The sequence below is a fragment of the Colletotrichum phormii genome (genome assembly GCF_030913505.1).
Source record: "Colletotrichum phormii strain CBS 102054 chromosome Unknown BDP81scaffold_36, whole genome shotgun sequence".
Lineage (NCBI taxonomy): Eukaryota > Fungi > Ascomycota > Sordariomycetes > Glomerellales > Glomerellaceae > Colletotrichum > Colletotrichum phormii.
In genome coordinates this window covers 135,764-152,426 of record NW_026851478.1, presented here as the reverse complement: position 1 = coordinate 152,426, position 16,663 = coordinate 135,764, and the positions used below count along the sequence as shown (strand labels likewise).

At 53.3% G+C, this 16,663-nt stretch overlaps 3 protein-coding genes across 3 annotated transcripts; 1 reads left to right on the top strand and 2 right to left on the bottom strand.

Moving 5' to 3' along the window:
- Positions 1-1,738: 1,738 nt before the first annotated feature.
- Positions 1,739-3,819, bottom strand: BDP81DRAFT_386354 (uncharacterized protein). The gene is made up of 3 exons (XM_060587008.1): positions 3,130-3,819; positions 2,795-3,061; positions 1,739-2,739 (listed from the first exon to the last, which is right to left on the bottom strand). The coding sequence occupies exons 1-3, from the start codon at positions 3,478-3,480 to the stop codon at positions 2,089-2,091; spliced, it is 1,269 nt and encodes a 422-aa protein (XP_060438349.1). The 5' UTR covers positions 3,481-3,819; the 3' UTR covers positions 1,739-2,088.
- Positions 3,820-5,272: 1,453 nt separating this feature from the next.
- Positions 5,273-15,001, top strand: BDP81DRAFT_400326 (uncharacterized protein; the record flags this gene model as incomplete). The annotated part of the gene is made up of 2 exons (XM_060588672.1): positions 5,273-11,799; positions 11,851-15,001. The coding sequence occupies 2 exons, from the start codon at positions 5,273-5,275 to the stop codon at positions 14,999-15,001; spliced, it is 9,678 nt and encodes a 3,225-aa protein (XP_060438348.1).
- A 566-nt stretch (positions 15,002-15,567) lies between these two features.
- BDP81DRAFT_334404 (uncharacterized protein) lies at positions 15,568-16,527 on the bottom strand (the record flags this gene model as incomplete). The annotated part of the gene is made up of 2 exons (XM_060585761.1): positions 15,568-16,011; positions 16,342-16,527. 2 exons carry the CDS (start codon positions 16,525-16,527, stop codon positions 15,568-15,570), a joined length of 630 nt encoding a protein of 209 aa, XP_060438347.1.
- Between the last annotated feature and the right edge of the window lie 136 nt (positions 16,528-16,663).

Here is a 16,663-nt window from a genome sequence, read left to right as displayed (position 1 = left end):
CACAAATCACTTTACATCAAGGCATCTCACTTTTGAGAAGAAAAGGCTCTTTGGGGAGTTTGCCATGTGGCCGTCCGCCGAACCCAATTGCTTGCGGAAGACTTCCGTGCCAGAGTCCTGACGTGGGTGACGTTCTCTTTTGCTAACCACCACCACCCCCCCCCCCCCCAACACGTCACCGACGATGATCTTTAGGGGTTGCTGAATCGTGTTGTGCAGCGAGGAACTTGTAGAAATCTCCATGTCTGTCTATTTCGGATTAAGATTCATTATAGCCTGGGGCGGTGTATTACAGGTAGAGAGTTTGGAGAGTGATTATTTTTCTAAAATGCGTCTCGTGATGGTGAGGCGGTGCTGTTTGGTGCTGGTGCTGATGCTGATGCTGATGCTGATCAAGTAAGAGTCCGGCGTAAACCATCAGTCTCATGTTGATTGGCGGCTTTTTTATACCTTATTTTAAGACTTCTCGGGTTCAAGTCACGCCCTGCTGAATCCTCGCGGGGTCGTAAAACGGCCTTAAAGCATGATGAAGAATGCTGCGAAAACGGAGTGCGAAGAAGAGGGACAAAGGAACCCCCGGGTAATGCTGTCCCCCCCCCCCGCTCTCTCTCTCTCTCTAAGACCTCTTCCGCCTTGGATTATGCGTTCTTGTACGTCTGTTGGGCTCGCCTTAATTCGCGACAGGGGAAATGGGTGAACCGTGCTGTGCTGTGCTGTTGCCGAGGCCGTATGCCGCTTGCCCTAAATATGATTGAAACGCCCGCAAACTCTTCCGTGGAATAAAAGTCTTGTGCCTGAATTTACTTGCAACATGGTTCAGGGACGCCAGGAAACGGACCGCGCGGCATGTTGCAAAAACGGTCTGGCGGGGTCCAAGACTGCAAAAGAGTGAGGTCATTGCGGGATGTAAGGTAGGATGCCAATGGCAAGACGGCAGGTGGTGCCAAGGTTAAAAAAATAAAAAATAAAAAAAATAAAAAAGATTCGCGGTCTTGTTGCTTCAACCTGGTTTCTACGGGTTAATTCGGGTAGTTCGGCCGGGAGAGTTTATGCAACTTGTTTTGTTCAATCAGTGATTGAAAGGCCCGGCGGCCATCGATCGGGCGGATCGGACGGGATCGTGGACGGACTTGGGAGGGGCCCGTCGGGCGGAGAAGTGGGGGGCTGCGGGACCGCCGGTGCCGTTCGGGAGGGACGGGATGGGATGGTGTCTCGAATCTGCCTCGGGCTTTTCTTGCTACGATCCCTCGGTGTTATTGATTTGACGTTTGAATGGGAATTTTGGTACTCTTTAGATCCAAGAACTACCTATGTACCTATGTACTTCCAAGCCCTAGCCATCTCCCATCTCATCACGGTTCTGCGTATTTTGCGAGGAGGGAATGTCCGGTAGTGTGCTCAGGCACGCTTCTGCCGCCAGGAGGTCTTGTCGCCGTTTCGGATCCGGAGGAGGAGGAGACGTTCAGCCGCGCGTTAAAATTTTCCACGATGACAGGTCAGACGCCAGGAATGGGGAGAAGGACGTAGGTTTGCGAGGCTTGGGCATGTGCGGGTAAGTGTGTGCAGCTCGCTCGGCCTCGCCTACAGCTTCTGGTTTTGGTTGGAGAGGGTAAGAGCCCGCGACATAGGGGTTCGAAACTTGCTCAGAGAGTTTCGTCGCCTTTGTGAGATACTAGACGAGGGGCCTGGCACGGCTGAGTCCCTTTCGTGGGGAGTGGGAGGTAGAGATGACATGGCCGTTGGCAACGTGGGTTGAAGTCGGTGCGTGATGAAGTTGCACGGGTCTGTACAGCAGCACCTTGGTGAGAAGACGTCCAGGTTATGGCATGAGTCGAAGCATAGAATAGTGGCAATGGCTATTTCAGACAATCCAATGCGTCGATACGGATGCACATGTCTTACTTGAATAATGCATAGCTTGCTTGAATATAGTGTTTGCTAGAACAGTATAAATGAAATGCCTCAAACGCCTTGTCCGTTCAATATGACTCGCAATGCCCTTACACCGCGCAGATACAGCTACGGTACTTATGAAATGATTAGTCGCGGGAATTCCAGACTTCTATAGACATCAGCCCAAGAAAGCCTTTACTCCTTTTTCTCCTTCTTCTTGCCCACGTCCTTGGAATCGTCCTTGGACTTTTCATCCTTGGATTCACCCTTCTTGTTGTCCTCGTCTTCCTTCTTCTCCTTCTCCTCCTCCGCCCCCCCCTCCTCCTCCTCCTCCTCCTCGGAGTCATCCTTCTTGGTCTTGCTCTTGGAGTCGCCCTTCTTGGCGTTCTTCTTTTCCTCCTCCTTTTGCTTCTTCTCTTCTTCCTTCTTCTTCTTCTCGGCCTCCTCCTTCTCCTCCTTCTGCTTCTTCCTCTCCTCCTCTTCAAGCTTAGCCCAATCCTTGGTGGTGTCGGTCTTGCCCAGGTGCATGCTCTCGGCTAGACCCTCGCCGATGTGGGGTTGCGCATTGCCGATCTTGGTGCGACCAACCAAGCTGACGAAGATGGAAACTCCGACAATGGCAGTCAGGACGAAACGGTAGATTCCATACCACTGAGGGGTCCAGCCCTTGTTCTTGGCTCGGGTGTCGGCGAGGTAGAGGAAGGTGAAGGCGGCGAATTGTGAGGTGAGGGCATATTCGACGGGCATGAGAAGGGAGGGCCAGGCAATCATAGGCGCGACGACACCCATGCCGTAGCGGAACTTTGTTCGGATGGGATGAGGTGTCTTCTCGGCGTACTCCATGCCCTGCAGTAGTTGTTAGCCCAGTCATCTGATCACAGTTGACGTGGATGCTGCTTACCCAATGGACTGCTCCGAGGAAGGAGATGATGATGGCGCCGTATCCGAGCTGGATGGGCTCGAGAAGGCTCAGCCAGTATTGTGCTGAATCATGGTTCATATAAATATGATTTGCAAAGGTCGACGTAGAGGGCCATTCGAGGTTCAGGTCCCAGCTCAGATAGACTGTGCTTAGGGATGTTGCGAGGTAGGGAAGAGTGCCTGCAAGACCGAGCAAGTAGGGCTCCCTTGGCACTTCGCTAAGATTGAAGGTGTCCTTGACAATGTTCTACCGGCAGTGTGTCAATTAGTGTGCTGTATTGTAGGTGAGGGCGGAATAAGGTGGTGCAGACTTACCAACTCCTTCTTGAGTCCTCCGGTGAGGTCCTCTTCCTTTTGCGTTTTGGCGGGTTCCGGCTCAAATAGGTGGATTCTAGACGACTCGGTCGAAACCTTTTCAGGATGAGACTCGAGCTTCTTTTTCGCAATCTCGGCCTCGGCCTTCTTGTCGATCTTGTCGTAGGGCGAATTTGTGTATCGTGCTAGGGACGGGGGAGCCAGACGAGCCTGGAGGGCCGAAGCAGGTCGCCTGGGGGTGTGAAGAGAAGTCGACGGAGCTCTCGTGGAGAAGGAAGTTGAAGAGACTGTTGAGGGAGCTGCGACTTTGCGCGGAGCGAGCCGCACGAGTTGGCGCGAAGAGCGAAGCATCGTGAGAGAGCCTTGGTGTTTGCTTTCTGGAGCTTCCCTGTGTACAAGGATTGTAAGATTGGTATTGTTTTGGACAAATGAAAGTTGTAGTCTGATTGTACTGTATGAATTGAATCAAATTGAATGGATCGAGGTCGCGATGGAGTTGGCGGTATCAATGTTTGTGGGAAGTTGTTGTTGTTGAAGAAGCAAGAGGAGAGTCCGGCCGAGTGTCTTGAAGGCCCCCCTTTTTGGTGTCGCTCGAGAGGACCAGTTGAATTATTCTATTGCCTCAAGTTGATGTAAGGCTCGGGTCTAGAACTGGAACTGGAACTGGAATACCAAGGCACGGAGACACCGGCACGCGGCTGCACTCTGTAGGTACTCATTGCTCGCATTTGCGTGGCCATCAGATCGCAGCCAGGTCATCGAGGCTGCCAGAGCTTCAGCTGCCGGCTGGTGACGTAATGTGGAGACATCTCCCGTCTCCACGTCCGGGCCAGAGGCTCCGCATTGGACGAACCAGCAGCTGAGTGGGGTACCTTATGGAGTACGAAGTACGGAGTACGTACATAGTACCGCTACTGTGGTAGGCGAGAGTGGCCCAAGCTTCTCTCCCGTCTGTGCCGATGCGATGCCACGCCTTTCTAGGTACCTACTTACCTACTTACCTACTTACCTACTTACCTACCTACCTTAGGCACCTCACGCAGTACTGAACTGGGGAAGGGAGGCACGTGGAAGCTGTTCATCCTCTTCACCTTCGCAAGAGCACCATGATAATAAACAAAAGTATCCTGGTAATGTAATTCATACAGATACATTAAATAATGATGAACTTGGAAACGCGAAAAGAAGGGCAGTTGTCACTTGTATGCCACGCCTGCCACGCCTGCCCAATGTCCAAGACCTCATTCCTTTCTGATGATGAATTAAGTACGTACGGATAGAGTACCTGTCTGGGCACCTTACCAAATTGGGCCATGATATAGTCGGTAGACCCACCCTGCCGTGGCTCAACGGATCCACTCGGATCCACTACGACGTCCGTGACGGTCCAGTCGGGGCAGGAGCAGGTAGGGTGCCCGTGAGAGCAGGCAGGAGCTGGCAGGAGGCAGCCACAGTCTGAGCCGAGCTGTTGGCCTCTTTTTTTTTTTCTTTTTTTTTTTTTTGGCACTGGTGCGGGGGAAAGAACCACGCACTTCAACAATCAGGCAGCGTCATCATGCACGCAGCACAAATCCACCCCGTCCCGTCAGTCCAGACCCCAACACTGTGACCAAATCAACCCTGCCAACGCCACCCTCCAGCACCAAGCACTACCACCAGCTCAATATCGACAACGCAGACAGACGGCTTTGCAATCTGTCAAAACTCGACCTGACAAAGATTGACTTTTGGACACTTCTGCAACGCGGCACTTTCTTTCCCATAGGTAGTCGCCAACCCACCTCAGCCCCGGAGACACGCCCGACGATACGCCATCCGAGAAAACGAATTCCACCCCTCGATACCCAAAAAAAAATACCCATCACCAGCTTTTGTATTACCTACACCTACGACGAAGAGTAACGACACCTAAGAGACGAACCAGCCATCACGACCCCATACACGACACCATCCTACAGCGCGCGCCCACTTCGATGACGGCAGAGCCCCTCCGCATACTGGTCTGACCCGTACGCCCTGCCCGTCGTGATCGAGCTCTCCGACTTTCCGAGTCTCTCCCTTCCCATGCTTCCCACCACCGATACACCATAGAGCACCAACCTGACCCTCCCTCGCCAGGGTCAAGGCGCCACATACAGACAAGATGTTGGAGGGACTCGTTGCCGGCCTGCTCAATAGGTTTCTGGGCATGTACGTCAAGAATTTCGATCCAGCACAGCTCAAGGTCGGAATCTGGTCTGGCGATGTCAAGCTACGGAACCTCGAGCTTCGGAGAGAAGCCCTCGATCAGTTGAAGCTTCCCATCAATGTCATGGAAGGCCATCTTGGCGAGCTCACTCTCATCATCCCATGGTCCAACTTGCGTGGCGCGCCCGTCAAGGTCTTCATCGAGGATGTCTTCCTGCTGGCCTCCCCTCGGGAAGAGGCTGCTTATGACGAGCAAGAGGAAGAGCGTAGGAAGCAGAGAATCAAGATGGAGAAACTGGATTCTGCCGAGCTTCTCAAGGAGAGGTCTCAGGAGGGCATGAGCCAGGAGGAGCAGAAAAAGAGCCAGACATTTACACAGAGTCTCGTCACCAAGATTGTCGACAACTTGCAAGTCACCGTCAAGAACATCCACGTCCGATATGAGGACTCCATTTCCGCTCCCGGTCACCCCTTCGCCCTTGGTGTGACTCTCGAGGAGTTCAGCGCTGTCAGCACTGACGGCCAGTGGAAGCCCACCTTTGTTCAGGACTCGACTAAGAGCACTCACAAGCTTGCAACCCTCGGCGCCCTCGCCGTCTACTGGAACACAGATACAGAGCTGCTGGGCCCGGGCCGAGAGGTCGATACCGGTGACAAGCCACCGATGCCGCATGACGAGATGGTTGACAAGTTCAAGAGTCTGATAGGATCGACCGAGGACACAGGCCTCAACCACCAGTTCATCCTGCGACCCGTCAACGGAAAGGCAAAGATTGTCCTCGACAAGACGGGGGATGTCCATGCTCCCAAGGCCAAGGCCAGTCTGCTCTTCGAAGAGATTGGTCTCGTAATCGATGACGACCAGTACCGTGATGGCTTGATGATGGTTGATCTCTTCCACTACTTCATCCGCCACCAAGAGTACAAGAAATTCCAGCCCAAAGGTGTCACACCCAAGGAAGACCCCAGGGCGTGGCTCAAGTTCGCCGGTGACTCAGTGCTCAGCAAGATCCACGAGAAGAACCGTAGATGGTCATGGGAATACTTCAAAGAACGACGTGATGACCGCCAGCGCTACATCGAACTCTTCAGGAAGCGCAAGCAACAGCAACAGCTCAGCTCCCAAGAGAACGAGGACATCAACAAACTCGAAATCAAGCTTGATTACGAGGATCTGCGGTTCTGGCGATCTCTGGCGCGGAACCAACTTAAGAAGGAGAATGCCGCTGCCCTGAAGAACCAGCCCCCTAAACAGGAGCAACAGGGCTGGCTGGCATGGGCCTGGGGTAGTGGCCAGAAGCAGCAGGAACACCATGCCGAGGACGACGAGAACACGCAAATCACCGAGGAGCAGCGCAAAGAGCTCTACGATGCCATCGAGTTTGACGAGAAAACTGCCTTGGCAGAGTCAGTCGATGTTCCTCGGGACTCTGTCAAAATGCAAGTTGAGGCATGGCTGAGCACCGGAAGTTTCACGCTGAAGAAGAGCCACAATGGCAAGCGGAGTGATCTGCTGAGTCTGCACTTTGATGTCTTCAAAGCCAAGGTGCTGCAGCGTCCTGATTCCTTTCTGGCTGATCTCAGTCTGGGCGGACTTCGTGTCAATGATGGCACCACGCCAGACTCACTTTTCCCCGAGATTGTCAGAGTCAAGGACGCCCCCGAGATCCACGACCAAAAACGCCTGACCATCGAAGAGCTCGAGGACAACGATGACGAACCTTTCTTCCGCTTCGAGGTCGAACAAAATCCCATCGATCGCGAAGGGGACATTGCTCTCAGCGGATCCCTCAAGCCACTCGAGATCGTCTGGAATCCAAACTTTGTTGTAGGCGTGGCGGATTTCTTTAGACCACCAGAACGACACATGGAGTCCATCACGGCACTGATGGAAACAGCCGGCGCCACCGTAGAGACCTTCCGAGAACAGACGCGAGCTGGTCTGGAATTCGCTCTCGAGGAACACAAGACCATCAACGCCCAGCTCGACCTGCAGGCCCCGCTGATTATCGTACCGGTCAGCATCAACGTTAAAGAATCTACTTGTCTCATTTTGGATGCTGGCCACATCAGCGTTAACAGCGAGCTGGTTGACCAGGATACAATGAAACAAATTCAGTCGAAACAACGCCAATCTTACACTGACGAAGACTTCAAGCGCTTAGAGTCTGTCATGTACGACAAATTCTTGGTCAAGCTCTCCTCCACGCAGGTGCTGATTGGTCCCTCGATCGAGGCGACGAAGGCTCAAATATCGAACAAGGACGACACACAGCACTTACACGTGGTCGAAGAGATCAACGTCGACTTTGTGGTTGAGACTTCGATTCTCCCCAAGGCGCCAAACCTGACCAAACTGAAGGTCTCTGGACACCTCCCCATGCTCCACGCAACCATATCAGATTCCAAGTACAAGAATCTGATGCGGATCATCGACGTTGCCATCCCCAAGTTCGGCAATCAAGAGCTGCAACAGGCGCAGATCAAGGACTCCCAGGGCCAGGCAGTGACAACTCGTCCGCGTGGCCTGAGCACCGCCTCTAACCGATCGCGCTCTCGCAAGGACACTAATGGCCGCCGGAAGTCTTCTCAATTCCCATTTATGCAGCAACAAACTGCCATCGTGATTGACGAAGATGACGACGATCAGGACGAGTTTGAGGATGCCGACGACGGTGGTAGGAGCAACAAGGAACAGCTTAAGCTCCAACAGCGTTCTTTTGAGCTCAAGTTCAAGGTCGACACCCTCAAGGGATCTCTATACCGAAGCGACCCTGACAGGAAGAAGCCTGATCAGCTTCTTGTCGAGCTTGTTGCTGAGAACTTTGACCTTCTCTTCTATCTACGCCCATATGACATGTCTGCGGAGGTCTCGCTTGGTTCCGTCATCATGGACGACTTCGTTGACAACCCTCCCGCGGAGTTCAAGTCCATCGTTTCATCTGGAGACGTCGAGGATCGAGAGCAGAATCGTAGCCTTGTCAGCGTCAGGTTCACCAAGGTCAATCGGCTCTCTCCAGAGTTCATGCCTGTTTACGAAGGTGTGGAAACGAACGTCACCGCAGCAATATCAACCATCAACCTCATCGTCACGAGGAAGACGCTTCTAACCTTGCTTGACTTCATTCTGGCAACTTTTACCGGGAACAACAACGAGGCAGCGACACCTCAAGAACAGAAGGCCATCTCCGATTCGGAGGACGATGACGAAGGTGTCGAGATTGCTGTTGATGCTCCTCCCGAGGACGGGCCTGCGAACGCAGGCTCCATTAGAGTCAAGGTCGACCTGAAGAGTATCCGTCTGATCCTGAATAACGATGGGATTCGCCTAGCAACCCTGTCTTTCAACCATGCCGATGTTGGAGTCTTCCTGCTGGGCAAGACGATGCGAGTCAATGCTAAACTGGGCAATCTCAACCTGGTTGATGATATCAATCAAGGTGTCTCGGAGGAATCAAACTTGAGGCAACTCATTTCTATTCAAGGCGACGAGCTCGCCGACTTCCGCTACGAGACTTTCGATGCTACCAACAAGAAAGCCTATCCCGGATACGACTCGTCGGTCTACCTACGGGCTGGTTCCGTCAAGCTTAACTTCCTCGAGGAGCCCTTCCGGAAGATCATTCAGTTCCTGGTCAAATTTGGCAAGATGCAGGCCATCTATAACGCTGCACGTCAAGCAGCGGCGTCTCAGGCCACCCAGATCCAACAAAGCACAAACAAGTTCAAGTACGACGTTGTGGTCAAGACGCCAATTGTTGTCTTCCCTCGAGTCGTCAATCACGGTCAGCCCAAACGGGACGTCATTACCGCCTATTTGGGAGAGATCTACGCTCAGAACAAGTTCGCACCCTTGGACGACTCCCAAGACTCCCAGATTGCGACCAAAATCTCTGCAGGCATTCGCAATATTCGTCTGACGTCCGATTTCAACTACCCTGGTGACCTTTCCGAAGAGCTGGAGTTGATTGACAAGGTTGACTTGGGCTTCAATGTCACTTATGCAGAGCACCAAGATGGCACAAAGCGACCCGAGCTCGAGATAGAAGGAAGCATGTCAGATTTCAACTTGAAACTCACTCAGTACCAACTCAGGTTCCTGATGGAGATTTCAAAGGCAGTCCCGGCTGCGTTCGCCACCGATTCAGATGAGCAAGATCAGGAAGCTGAGCGAGAAGTAGACAGGGACACTCTCCAAAGAGCGCGGTCCATGCCACTTGACAAGAAGGGAAGCGAGGAGGAGAAGCAGGTTGATCTCGGACCCGAGTTATCACCCAAGAACCAGACGTGGACCAAGCTCGACCTCGTCTTTCAGGTCAACACGATCGGTATGGAACTGCTACTTGCTCCGGATGACAAGCCGGTCGGCAAGCTCGAAGACGCCAGCCTGTCGCGGTTCTCTTTGGACGCCACCAAACTCAAGACGAGAATGCTCAACGATGGTTCGCTCGAAGGCGAGTTCCTGATTCACTCATTCACGATTTACGACAGCCGTCCGCGTGAAACAAACAAGTTCCGACGCATCATGACTTCCTCGAACAAGGAGGTTCAGCAATTGATGGCCAGCATCACAATGTCTGGCGGCCAAGACAGAAGCCTCATCGCAATTGTCACCGTCGACAGCCCACGCATTATTTTTGCACTCGACTACCTCTTTGCCATCCAGAACTTCGTCATGGTTGGCTTGCAACCGGAGGAACCTTCTCCGGTGGACGACGAGTCTCTCTTTGAGACCCCTGATGAGTCAGAAGCCGATGCCGACTCGATGCAAGTCACCTGGTCCAACAAGCCGAAGTCCCAGAAGAGTAGCAGAGAGGGGGCGGAAGAGCCGCAGGGAGAAGCCGAGGAGAAACCACAGAACACCATGAGCATTGCGTATAGGGTAAACATTGTTGATGCACAGGTTATCCTCATCGCCAACCCCCTCAGCGCAAGCTCTGAAGCCATTGTTCTGGGTACTAAGCAGGTTTTGCTATCCCAACAGCATGCTCTGACCTTCCAGGTGTCCGAGATCGGCATGTTTTTGTGCCGGATGGATCGATTCGAAGACTCGCGCCTCCGACTCATCGACGACTTCTCAGTCCAGATGTCGATGGACAGCTCGAAACCCAACATTACAAGCATCCATGCCGATATTGAGCCCTTGATTTTGAGGTTGTCTCTCAGAGATATTCTGCTCGCGCTTCAAATCGCAAGCAAGGCGACTGAGCTGTCAGATCAACAACAAAAGGACCAGAAGGAGAGTAAGAGCGCATCGGCAGCGGACGAGAAGGCGAGAAAGCTGCGTCAGGCAGGTCTGAAACAGCGGACAGCCAGTGGCAAGGGCCCTTCAACCATTGCGAACAAGACTATCATGTCCAAGACTGCTTTGGTAGCAGCATCTCAAGCAAAGCAAGCCCACGACGATCCCAACAACACAGCCGTTCAACCTCAGCCTAAGCGCCATGAGGAACTTTCGGCAACAATCGAGGGCATCCGTGTTGTCCTCATTGGCGATGTCCACGAACTTCCAATCTTGGACCTGGGTATCAAGAACTTCACCGCCACAGCTGAAGACTGGTCTTCGAACCTCAAGGCTGAAACTGCGATCGATATTTATACGAACGTGTACAACTTTGCAAAGTCCGCGTGGGAGCCTCTGCTAGAGCCTTGGCAGGTCGGATTCGGCATTGCGAGAGAGCAGCAGTCAGGTCTTTTGTCCATTGATGTCGCTTCCAAGAAGATCTTTGATGTCACGATCACGACAGCTACCATTGCTTTGGCGTCCAAGTCCTTTGCTTTCCTTAGCAAGGACGAGGATGTTCTCGGCAAACCGCGTGGTGTTGATGCCCCTTACCGCATCCGGAACTATACCGGATTCGACGTTGTCGTACAGTCAAAGAGCATGACCACGGACGACAACATGACCGCTCGTCTCGAGGACGGGCAGGAAGTCCCTTGGAGCTTCGAGCCGTGGGAGAAGATGCGAGAGAACCTATCGACCGAGAGTAGTACCGGTAGTGTCGGTATTCACTTGGAAGGTAGTGGCTTTGACCCAGTCAAGAACGTCAGATTGAACCGTGAGGGTGAAGCGATCTACGGCCTCAAGCCGAAGACTGACAACATTTTGCACCGACTTCTCGTCGAGGTCACCTTGGGCAAGGACAATGTCAAATATGTCACTCTACGATCGCCCCTCGTGGTTGACAACCTTACCCAGATCCCAGTCGAGCTTGGTGTCTACGACGCGCAAGAGGGTCATCTGCTCAAGATTGAGAAGATCGCTCCCGGCGAAAGCCGCCCGGCTCCTGTGGGCGCCGTATTCCTGAAGTCTCTGCTGGTACGACCAGACTCCGGATTTGGCTATGCCTGGTCCTCTGAGACCTTGTGGTGGAGAGACCTCTTGAAGCGACCAACACGGACGATGGTTTGCAAGGGGGAGAACGGGGACCCATTCTACTTCCAGCTCAACGCCACCTTTGATCGGTCGAATCCTTTGACCAAGTAAGTCTGCCATCATCTTATCATGAGCCTTGACTAATCTCTCTCATGTAGAAACTATCCTTACATGCGCATCAAGCTGTCACCTCCAGTCATCCTCGAGAACTTGCTTCCCTACGATTTCAAGTATCGCATTTACGACAAGAACACCAAAAAGGACTGGGCAAACTTCCTCCGCAAAGGTGGCCTGAGCCCCGTACATGTCGTAGAGCTATCACACCTGCTCCTCCTCAGTGTTGACATGCAGGACACTGTCTTCAAGCCCAGCGACTTTGCCATCATCAACTCTGGGGCTTCGGACGACTTCAAAAAGGAAGACAGGCTGCTCTGCAAGGACGAGGAAGGCTTGCAGCTCAACCTCAAGCTCCACTATCACAAGATCCCTGACAGTGGCGGTGCTTTCCGAGTCACGGTCTACAGTCCCTACATTATCCTGAACAAGACTGGTCTTGACCTACAGATCAGGGCCAAGGGCTTCTTGCAGGGCGCTCGACCAGCAGCCGGACAGTCGACTCTGTCCTCTAGGTCTGGCAACAACCGTCCCAGAGCTACTCCATTCATGTTCTCCTACGGCAACGACGACCATAGAAACCGAGCTCTGCTGCAGATTGCGGATTCGGAATGGAGCAAGCCGCAGAGTTTTGACGCCATCGGTAGCACAACCGAGGTGGTGCTGCCCTCGCCCTCCAGGAACACTGAGGTGCACATCGGCATCACCACTGAGGCTGGAGAAGGCAAATACAAGATGACCAAGGTTGTCACCCTCGCACCGCGATTCGTTCTGGAAAACAAACTTGGAGAGGAGATCAACGTACGAGAGTCTAGCTCGTCCGGGTTCATGACGCTGAAGCCCGGCGCCCATGAGCCACTTCACTTCATGCAGAAGACTTCCATCAAGCAACTTTCGTTGTGTCATCCCGGAATGAACAACCAGTGGACCTCTCCTTTCAACATCTCGGACATCGGAACAACTCACGTCAAGATCGCCAAAGCAGGCCAACGCCAACGTCTGATTCGCGCAGAGATCTTGATGGAAGGTGCAACCATCTTCCTGCACCTCAGCTTGGAGACCAAGAACTGGCCCTACCAGATGCGGAACGAGAGTGACACAGAGTTCACATTCTATCAGGCCAACCCTAGCCTGGATGATGATGGAGTTGAAGACAGATCCGGCTGGAGGCCAATCAAGTATAGGCTGCCGCCTAGGAGCATCATGCCATACGCATGGGATTTCCCGGCGGCCAAGTTCCGTGAGATTATCATCAACGCCCATGGTAAGGAGAGGCATGTCAAGCTTGCGGAAATCGGCAACCAAATTCCAATGAAGTTTGCGACAACATCCGGACAACAGAAGATTATCGACATCAATGTTGCCGCTGACGGACCTACCCAGACTATGATTCTGTCCAACTTCCGGCAATCCAAGAGCCTGTATCGACAGAAGTCCAAGTCTGGATCTCGCACGAGCACCGATGGCTTTGAAGTCAAAGATCAAGAGACAACTGCAACCTTCCGCGCTCAGCTCAAGCTTTCGGGCATTGGAATTTCGCTCATCAACTCTCAATTGAAGGAACTTGCATACGTCACATTCAGAGACGTCTCTCTCCGTTACCACGATTCTCCTCTGCACCAGACCATCGCCCTATCTGTCAAGTGGATTCAAATCGACAACCAGCTGTACGGTGGTCTGTTCCCGATGATCTTGTACCCGAGTGTCGTTCCGAAGAGGGCCCAGGAGGTTGATGCACATCCCTCGCTTCACGCCATGGTCACTCGCGTGAAGGACGATTCTTACGGAGTGCTGTACATCAAATATGCCACACTTTTGATGCAGCAGATGACTATCGAGCTCGATGAGGACTTTGTTTACGCTGTCTTGGATTTCTCCAATATTCCTGGGGCCGCTTGGTCAGACACCAATGAGGAAGGCAAGCTCTGTGACGAGGAGCTGGACATCCCGGAGCCCCAGCGGCAGCAATCTGGCCAAGACATTTACTTCGAGCTGCTCAACATCCAGCCTATGCAACTCGATCTCTCCTTTATGCGCACGGAACGAGTCAATGCAGAGGACAAGACGTCGTCCCGAAACCCTCTTATGTTCTTCCTTAATGTCATGACGATGGCCATCGGTAACATCAACGACGCGCCGATTCGTCTCAATGCACTCATGCTTGACAATGTCCGCGTGTCCGTGGCTGCCCTGACACAAAATATCACGAGTCACTACAGTCAAGAAGTGCTCTACCAGGTTCACAAGATCCTCGGGTCTGCCGACTTCCTCGGAAATCCCGTGGGCTTGTTCAACAACATTAGCTCCGGCCTCACAGATGTGTTCTACGAACCCTACCAAGGCCTCATTCTTTCGGACAAGCCCGAGGACTTTGGTATAGGAGTTGCGAAGGGAGCTGCGTCACTTGTCAAGAAGTCTGTCTACGGCTTCACCGATTCCTTCTCCAAATTCACAGGGAGCTTGTCAAAGGGCCTTGCAGCTGCAACTCTCGACAAGCAATTCCAAGATCGTCGTCGCATTACGCGTGCGCGTAATCGGCCCAAACATGCTCTGTATGGTGTTACCACTGGCGCCAACTCTTTCTTCACAAGTGCCGCTTCAGGCGTGGGCGGACTCGTCCGCAAACCGTTGGAGGGTGCCGAACAGGAGGGAGCCGTTGGGTTCTTCAAGGGAATCGGAAAGGGTGTTGTCGGATTCGCTACCAAGCCCGCTATTGGCGTTCTAGACATGGCCTCGAATGTTTCGGAAGGCATCCGCAACACGACCACCGTCTTTGACGGCTCAGAGCTCGATCGCGTCCGTCCTGCTCGATTCGTACCGTCTGACGGTATCGTGCGACCATATAATGCCCGGGAAGCCCTTGGCCAGTCATGGTTGAAGCAGGTCGACAATGGCAAGTATTTCAACGAAAATTACATTGCCCATCTCGAACTGCCACGCGAGGACATGGTTGTCATGGTCACTTACGCTCGGATTCTGCTTATTCGCAGCCGGCGACTGACCTCGGAATGGGATGTGCCCCTGAAGGACGTCCAGACAATTGCCAAGGAGCGCACCGGTCTGAGCCTGACGCTGAGAGGAGGCACGAACGGTCCCTTCCTGCCTGTTGGCGACGAAAGTGGCCGCGCCTTTTTGTACAAGATGGTGGCTGTGGCTGTGGAGGAGTTCAACCGCCGGTTCAGGGGACTTGAGTAAGGTGGAAGGAGAGTGGTGTGGGACTGTGGCTGGGTAACAGGCAAAGGCTGGTGCGAATACATGAGGGGAGGTCCTTTTGCGCTGTTTCACGATTACTTCTTCACTTCCTTTTGAGGCCTGCAAGCATAGCCTCGCGATTTCATTAGCAATTACATACTTATACTTTACCTTGTCTTGTGGTAGCATATTTGGACCCCTCGCCGCTTTCCTACCCATGCCTCGCCAGATTCCAGAACATTTGTGAACTCACGGCTTCTGGTAAAATATACAAGCAGAATCCCACCCTCCCTGGTGACAAGTTCACGTTCGGATTTATACTTTCGTCATAGCAAGTGCAACAAGTAAGACGGAAAGAAATTGTAAAGGAATGTGAGTGTATTATCTTTTGAGTGACCAAATCGACCAACATGCGCTATAATACTAAAATCAAAAAAGAACAGACGCCGTAATGCTATGCTCAAACTCTATCGTGTAATGCCATCTAAACCAAGTTCCATCCTAGCATGCCCCTTCGAACAACACTCTTCGGTTTATTTATGCCCAAGTACTTGTCAACAACCAATCCCTTAGTTGGAAGGACAGTAGCCGATCGTGCAAGCATCAGACTTGCAGCACCCGCGGAACCCATTGGCGCACGACTGGAAGAAGCCGGTACCGGGGGCGCAGACGGTCGGGTCCGTGTTGGAGTGGGAGTTGGTCTTGGGGGTCGGGGTGGCGGTCGTCTGAGGGGCCGTCTTGGTTACCGTCTCAAAGGTCTTGACGTCCGGGCAGTAGCCGATGGTGCAGGCGTCCTGTTTGCAGCAGCCGCGGAAGCCGTTGGCGCAAGATTGGAAGAAGCCGGTGCCGGGGGCGCAGACGGTGGGGTCGGCGGCGCGCTTCGAGGAGGCGATGGTCAGATCGGGGCAGTAGCCGAGAGTGCAGGCGTCGGACTTGCAGCAGCCTCGGAAGCCGTTGGAACAAGATTGGAAGAAGCCGGTGCCGGGGGCACAAACGGTAGGATCCTGACGCTTCTCGGAGGCTGAGGTAGTAGTAGTAGTAGGACAGTAACCGAGAGTGCAAGCGTCAGACTTGCAGCATCCTCGGAAGCCATTGGAGCAAGACTGGAAGAAACCGGTGCCGGGAGCGCAAACAGTCGGGTCTTGACGCTTCACAGAGGCAGAGGGGCAATAGCCAACGGTGCAGGCGTCCTCCTTGCAACATCCACGGAAGCCGTTCGAGCAGGACTGGAAGAACCCGGTGCCGGCAGGGCAAACGGTGGGGTCGGCGGATTGCTGGTTGGCCGAGTGGCCGGGAGTGACGGGGGTGGTCTCGGCCGGAGCGTTGGCGGAGGCTCCGGTCACGTCGGGGCAGTAGCCGATGGTGCAGGCGTCGGCCTTGCAGCAGCCGCGGAAGCCATTGGCACAGGACTGGAAGAAGCCAGTCCCCGGTGCGCAGACTGTGTCGTCGCGCTTGGTGTCGAGGGCAGGGCTTGCCGAGGCAAGAGTTGCGACAGCAGCGAGGAAAGTGAGGACGATGGAAGAATGCATTGTTGGTTAGGTGTGGTGGATTTGAGTTCAGATTAAGCAAAAGTTGACGGCTGTGAAAGTGGTGAAGTGAAGACTTGAGGGTTAAGCGATTGTCCCAAGGAAAGAGAAACCGACAAAGGAAATAAGGAAATAGGAA